General features: G+C 51.8%; 1 protein-coding gene across 1 annotated transcript in view; it reads right to left on the bottom strand.

Moving 5' to 3' along the window:
- Positions 1–5,703, bottom strand: part of LOC127913105 (histone deacetylase 6-like) — a 7,477-nt gene extending 1,774 nt beyond the window's left edge. The window contains exons 1-3 of the mRNA XM_052484495.1: positions 5,663–5,703; positions 5,274–5,420; positions 2,476–2,604 (exon numbers count right to left, since the gene is read on the bottom strand). Of these exons, the coding sequence (XP_052340455.1) occupies positions 2,476–2,604; positions 5,274–5,414 (270 nt within the window). The 5' untranslated portion in view covers positions 5,415–5,420; positions 5,663–5,703. The remainder of the gene's footprint in view (positions 1–2,475; positions 2,605–5,273; positions 5,421–5,662) is intronic.
- Between the last annotated feature and the right edge of the window lie 1,797 nt (positions 5,704–7,500).

Below are 7,500 nucleotides of genomic sequence, written 5' to 3'. Positions count from 1 at the left end.
GTGCTATCTTCACACCCTGCTCTAGAGCAGTCAGCTAGCCCATTATTCCTAGCCTCAGACTACTACTGGCCCTGTGCTATCTTCACACCCTGCTCCTAGAGCAGTCAGCTAGCCCATTATTCCTAGCCTCAGACTACTACTGGCCCTGTGCTATCTTCACACCCTGCTCTAGAGCAGTCAGCTAGCCCATTATTCCTAGCCTCAGACTACTACTGGCCCTGTGCTATCTTCACACCCTGCTCTAGAGCAGTCAGCTAGCCCATTATTCCTAGCCTCAGACTACTACTGGCCCTGTGCTATCTTCACACCCTGCTCTAGAGCAGTCAGCTAGCCCATTATTCCTAGCCTCAGACTACTACTGGCCCTGTGCTATCTTCACACCCTGCTCTAGAGCAGTCAGCTAGCCCATTATTCCTAGCCTCAGACTACTACTGGCCCTGTGCTATCTTCACACCCTGCTCTAGAGCAGTCAGCTAGCCCATTATTCCTAGCCTCAGACTACTACTGGCCCTGTGCTATCTTCACACCTCTGCTCTAGAGCAGTCAGCTAGCCCATTATTCCTAGCCTCAGACTACTACTGGCCCTGTGCTATCTTCACACCCTGCTCTAGAGCAGTCAGCTAGCCCATTATTCCTAGCCTCAGACTACTACTGGCCCTGTGCTATCTTCACACCCTGCTCTAGAGCAGTCAGCTAGCCCATTATTCCTAGCCTCAGACTACTACTGGCCCTGTGCTATCTTCACACCCTGCTCTAGAGCAGTCAGCTAGCCCATTATTCCTAGCCTCAGACTACTACTGGCCCTGTGCTATCTTCACACCCTGCTCTAGAGCAGTCAGCTAGCCCATTATTCCTAGCCTCAGACTACTACTGGCCCTGTGCTATCTTCACACCCTGCTCTAGAGCAGTCAGCTAGCCCATTATTCCTAGCCTCAGACTACTACTGGCCCTGTGCTATCTTCACACCCTGCTCTAGAGCAGTCAGCTAGCCCATTATTCCTAGCCTCAGACTACTACTGGCCCTGTGCTATCTTCACACCCTGCTCTAGAGCAGTCAGCTAGCCCATTATTCCTAGCCTCAGACTACTACTGGCCCTGTGCTATCTTCACACCCTGCTCTAGAGCAGTCAGCTAGCCCATTATTCCTAGCCTCAGACTACTACTGGCCCTGTGCTATCTTCACACCCTGCTCTAGAGCAGTCAGCTAGCCCATTATTCCTAGCCTCAGACTACTACTGGCCCTGTGCTATCTTCACACCCTGCTCTAGAGCAGTCAGCTAGCCCATTATTCCTAGCCTCAGACTACTACTGGCCCTGTGCTATCTTCACACCCTGCTCTAGAGCAGTCAGCTAGCCCATTATTCCTAGCCTCAGACTACTACTGGCCCTGTGCTATCTTCACACCCTGCTCTAGAGCAGTCAGCTAGCCCATTATTCCTAGCCTCAGACTACTACTGGCCCTGTGCTATCTTCACACCCTGCTCTAGAGCAGTCAGCTAGCCCATTATTCCTAGCCTCAGACTACTACTGGCCCTGTGCTATCTTCACACCCTGCTCTAGAGCAGTCAGCTAGCCCATTATTCCTAGCCTCAGACTACTACTGGCCCTGTGCTATCTTCACACCCTGCTCTAGAGCAGTCAGCTAGCCCATTATTCCTAGCCTCAGACTACTACTGGCCCTGTGCTATCTTCACACCCTGCTCTAGAGCAGTCAGCTAGCCCATTATTCCTAGCCTCAGACTACTACTGGCCCTGTGCTATCTTCACACCCTGCTCTAGAGCAGTCAGCTAGCCCATTATTCCTAGCCTCAGACTACTACTGGCCCTGTGCTATCTTCACACCCTGCTCTAGAGCAGTCAGCTAGCCCATTATTCCTATCCTCAGACTACTACTGGCCCTGTGCTATCTTCACACCCTGCTCTAGAGCAGTCAGCTAGCCCATTATTCCTAGCCTCAGACTACTACTGGCCCTGTGCTATCTTCACACCCTGCTCTAGAGCAGTCAGCTAGCCCATTATTCCTAGCCTCAGACTACTACTGGCCCTGTGCTATCTTCACACCCTGCTCTAGAGCAGTCAGCTAGCCCATTATTCCTAGCCTCAGACTACTACTGGCCCTGTGCTATCTTCACACCCTGCTCTAGAGCAGTCAGCTAGCCCATTATTCCTAGCCTCAGACTACTACTGGCCCTGTGCTATCTTCACACCCTGCTCTAGAGCAGTCAGCTAGCCCATTATTCCTAGCCTCAGACTACTACTGGCCCTGTGCTATCTTCACACCCTGCTCTAGAGCAGTCAGCTAGCCCATTATTCCTAGCCTCAGACTACTACTGGCCCTGTGCTATCTTCACACCCTGCTCTAGAGCAGTCAGCTAGCCCATTATTCCTAGCCTCAGACTACTACTGGCCCTGTGCTATCTTCACACCCTGATTAAATTAACAAACTTTTCCGATTTGACCCGCTCCTCCTCTCACCTGGTTGTGGACGTAGGCCTGACAGGAGTAACACCAGACCGATAGGTCAGAGAAGCTCAGCACCAGCCGGTGTTCTGACGCCACGCCGTGGGTTAACATGTGCTGGTTGACATAGCGACCACAGTACACCTTGACATAGCGAAGACAAAAAACACTAGTCAAGAGAATGGCATGTTACATCTCGCTATAATGTCCAAACACTAAATCCAGGACAACAAAGTTAATTGTATATCTTATTGCCGACAATATATTTCTCTTCATACTAAGAAGAGCGTTGCTTTGTGGTTGATAAATAATTTCTAAAGTTGTTTAAATGAAATGTACATGAATAGAAGTGATTCTGTTAAGATGTAGACGCGGGGTCGACCTCCAGACGCGGGTGGAGGTTCGACCTCCAGTAACCTCCAGTTACTCTAGACGCTGGTAGAGGTCCGACCTCTAGACGCTGGTAGAGGTCCGACCTCTAGACGCTGGTAGAGGTCCGACCTCTAGACGCTGGTAGAGGTCCGACCTCTAGACGCTGGTAGAGGTCGACCTCTAGACGCTGGTAGAGGTCCGACCTCTAGACGCTGGTAGAGGTCCGACCTCTAGACGCTGGTAGAGGTCCGACCTCTGGACGCTGGTAGAGGTCCGACCTCTGGACGCTGGTAGAGGTCCGACCTCTGACGCTGGTAGAGGTCCGACTCTCTGGACGCTGGTAGAGGTCCGACCTCTGGACGCTGGTAGAGGTCCGACCTCTGGACGCTGGTAGAGGTCCGACCTCTGGACGCTGGTAGAGGTCCGACCTCTGGACGCTGGTAGAGGTCCGACCTCTGACGCTGGTAGAGGTCCGACTCTCTGGACGCTGGTAGAGGTCCGACCTCTAGACGCTGGTAGAGGTCCGACCTCTAGACGCTGGTAGAGGTCCGACTCTCTAGACGCTGGTAGAGGTCCGACCTCTAGACGCTGGTAGAGGTCCGACCTCTAGACGCTGGTAGAGGTCCGACCTCTAGACGCTGGTAGAGGTCCGACCTCTAGACGCTGGTAGAGGTCCGACTCTAGACGCTGGTAGAGGTCCGACCTCTAGACGCTGGTAGAGGTCCGACCTTCTAGACGCTGGTAGAGGTCCGACCTCTAGACGCTGGTAGAGGTCCGACCTCTAGACGCTGGTAGAGGTCCGACCTCTAGACGCTGGTAGAGGTCCGACCTCTAGACGCTGGTAGAGGTCCGACCTCTAGACGCTGGTAGAGGTCCGACCTCTAGACGCTGGTAGAGGTCCGACCTCTAGACGCTGGTAGAGGTCCGACCTCTAGACGCTGGTAGAGGTCCGACCTCTAGACGCTGGTAGAGGTCCGACCTCTAGACGCTGGTAGAGGTCCGACCTCTAGACGCTGGTAGAGGTCCGACCTCTAGACGCTGGTAGAGGTCCGACCTCAGACGCTGGTAGAGGTCCGACTCTAGACGCTGGTAGAGGTCCGACCTCTAGACGCTGGTAGAGGTCCGACCTCTAGACGCTGGTAGAGGTCCGACCTCTAGACGCTGGTAGAGGTCCGACCTCTAGACGCTGGTAGAGGTCCGACCTCTAGACGCTGGTAGAGGTCCGACCTCTAGACGCTGGTAGAGGTCCGACCTCTAGACGCTGGTAGAGGTCCGACCTTCTAGACGCTGGTAGAGGTCCGACCTCTAGACGCTGGTAGAGGTCCGACCTCTAGACGCTGGTAGAGGTCCGACCTCTAGACGCTGGTAGAGGTCCGACCTCTAGACGCTGGTAGAGGTCCGACCTCTAGACGCTGGTAGAGGTCCGACCTCTAGACGCTGGTAGAGGTCCGACTCCTAGACGCTGGTAGAGGTCCGACTCTAGACTGGTAGAGGTCCGACCTCTAGACGCTGGTAGAGGTCCGACCTCTAGACGCTGGTAGAGGTCCGACCTCTAGACGCTGGTAGAGGTCCGACCTCCTAGACGCTGGTAGAGGTCCGACTCTAGACGCTGGTAGAGGTCCGACCTCTAGACGCTGGTAGAGGTCCGACCTCTAGACGCTGGTAGAGGTCCGACCTCTAGACGGCTGGTAGAGGTCCGACCTCTAGACGCTGGTAGAGGTCCGACCTCTAGACGCTGGTAGAGGTCCGACCTCTAGACGCTGGTAGAGGTCCGACCTCTAGACGCTGGTAGAGGTCCCACTCTAGACGCTGGTAGAGGTCCGACCTCTAGACGCTGGTAGAGGTCCGACCTCTAGACGCTGGTAGAGGTCGACCTCTGGACGCTGGTAGAGGTCCGACTCTAGACGCTGGTAGAGGTCGGACTCTCTAGACGCTGGTAGAGGTCGGACCTCTAGACGCTGGTAGAGTGTCGGACCTCTAGACGCTGGTAGAGGTCGGACCTCTAGACGCTGGTAGAGGTCGACCTCTAGACGCTTGGTAGAGGTCGACCTCTAGACGCTGGTAGAGGTCGACCTCTAGACGCTGGTAGAGGTGGACCTCTAGACGCTGGTAGAGGTCGGACCTCTAGACGCTGGTAGAGGTCGGACCTCTAGACGCTGGTAGAGGTCGACCCTCTAGACGCTGGGTAGAGGTCGACCTCTAGACGCTGGTAGAGGTCGACCTCTAGACGCTGAGTAGAGGGCTCCACCTCTAGACGCTGGTAGAGGCTTCCACTCCTAGATGCTGGGTAGAGGTCGAATTCTCAGACGCTGGTAGAGGCTTCCACCTCTGGACGCTGGTAGAGGTCGACCTCTAGACGCTGGTAGAGGTCGACCTCTAGAGGCTGGTACTGGAGAAGATGTGAGGTTAAGAGGACAGGAAGTGTCCTTTGTTTCCAGTACCTTGTAGCAGCAGAGACAGATCCAGTTCTCAGTGTCGGTTCCACAGTCCTCACAGGGCCGAAACACATCTATACCTCCAACAGGAACAGGCCTCACTGAGTCTAGGTGGGGGCACCAGGACAGGGGATCTACCACGTACATGGAGCTCTGGGGGAGGGGGTTGGTCGAAAAAAAAAGGTGAAAATTGCTCTCTTGAAAATACTGAAAAGTTACATGAGATTTCTGCCTCAATCGCCAATTGTTATCTTCGGCGTACTGAGATTTTAGACTATTTTCTCTTTACTTTGCATTTAGACAAGACCTGGAGGGTTGGATCCACAGTTCTACCGATAACACCTCAACAAATCATAATTTAATACTGAAAGGAGAAAACTGAATATCATCTGTACCCCGTCCACATCCTGGTTTCCACAGAACAGCTCAAACACCGGCTCCTGGAGCAACCAGACGCCCTTCCACCGCACCGCTCTCCTGGTCTCCCTTGGTAACTGGGTCTGAGGTATGCCATGGCGACCGCCTAGGATGGTAATTCAGTAACAATGTATCTAGCCAGTCGAGCCAGTCAATAGGAGAAAAGGTTCACATTTCCAATCATTGATAACGGCAGCGTAGCCTAGTGGTTAAGAGCGTTGGACTAGTAACCGGAAGGTTGCAAGTTCAAACCCCGAGCTGACAAAGGTACAAATCTGTCGTTCTGCCCCTGAACAGGCAGTTAACCCACTGTTCCTAGACCAGTTAACCCACTGTTCCTAGGCCAGTCATTGAAAATAAGAATTAGTTATTAACTGACTTGCCTAGTTAAATAAAGGTAAAATAAAATTTAAAAAACCTTGAGGTGAAAATAAACACTGTCTGTTTCTGATGGAGGTCAGAGTCGAAGGCCTGCATTTAATTTTTTAAAATTTAACCTTAATTTAACTAGGAAAGTCAGTTAAGAACAAATTCTTAATTACAATGGCGGCCTAGGAACAGTGAGTTAACTGGTCTAGGAACAGTGGGTTAACTGGTCTAGGAACAGTGGGTTAACTGGTCTAGGAACAGTGGGTTAACTGGTCTAGGAACAGTGGGTTAACTGGTCTAGGAACAGTGGGGTTAACTGGTCTAAGAACAGTGGGTTAACTGGTCTAGGAACAGTGAGTTAACTGGTCTAGGAACAGTGGGTTAACTGGTCTAGGACCAGTGGGTTAACTGGTCTAGGAACAGTGGGTTAACTGGTCTAGGAACAGTGGGTTAACTGGTCTAAGAACAGTGGGTTAACTGGTCTAGGAACAGTGGGTTAACTGGTCTAGGAACAGTGGGTTAACTGGTCTAAGAACAGTGGGTTAACTGGTCTAAGAACAGTGGGTTAACTGGTCTAAGAACAGTGGGTTAACTGGTCTAGGAACAGTGGGTTAACTGGTCTAAGAACAGTGGGTTAACTGGTCTAAGAACAGTGGGTTAACTGGTCTAGGAACAGTGGGTTAACTGGTCTAAGAACAGTGGGTTAACTGGTCTAAGAACAGTGGGTTAACTGGTCTAGGAACAGTGGGTTAACTGGTCTAGGAACAGTGGGTTAACTGGTCTAAGAACAGTGGGTTAACTGGTCTAGGAACAGTGGGTTAACTGGTCTAGGAACAGTGGGTTAACTGGTCTAGGAACAGTGGGTTAACTGGTCTAAGAACAGTGGGTTAACTGGTCTAAGAACAGTGGGTTAACTGGTCTAAGAACAGTGGGTTAACTGGTCTAAGAACAGTGGGTTAACTGGTCTAAGAACAGTGGGTTAACTGGTCTAAGAACAGTGGGTTAACTGGTCTAGGAACAGTGGGTTAACTGGTCTAGGAACAGTGGGTTAACTGGTCTAAGAACAGTGGGTTAACTGGTCTAAGAACAGTGGGTTAACTGGTCTAAGAACAGTGGGTTAACTGGTCTAAGAACAGTGGGTTAACTGGTCTAAGAACAGTGGGTTAACTGGTCTAAGAACAGTGGGTTAACTGGTCTAAGAACAGTGGGTTAACTGGTCTAAGAACAGTGGGTTAACTGGTCTAAGAACAGTGGGTTAACTGGTCTAAGAACAGTGGGTTAACTGGTCTAGGAACAGTTGGGTTAACTGGTCTAGGAACAGTGGGTTAACTCGGTCTAGGAACAGTGGGTTAACTGGTCTAGGAACAGTGGGTTAACTGGTCTAAGAACAGTGGGTTAACTGGTCTAGGAACAGTGGGTTAACTGGTCTTAGGAACAGTGGGGTTAA

The sequence above is a fragment of the Oncorhynchus keta genome, chromosome 28 (assembly GCF_023373465.1).
Source record: "Oncorhynchus keta strain PuntledgeMale-10-30-2019 chromosome 28, Oket_V2, whole genome shotgun sequence".
NCBI lineage: Eukaryota > Metazoa > Chordata > Actinopteri > Salmoniformes > Salmonidae > Oncorhynchus > Oncorhynchus keta.
Note: the sequence above shows the minus strand (reverse complement) of the source record. Positions and strands in the feature narration are given on the sequence as shown.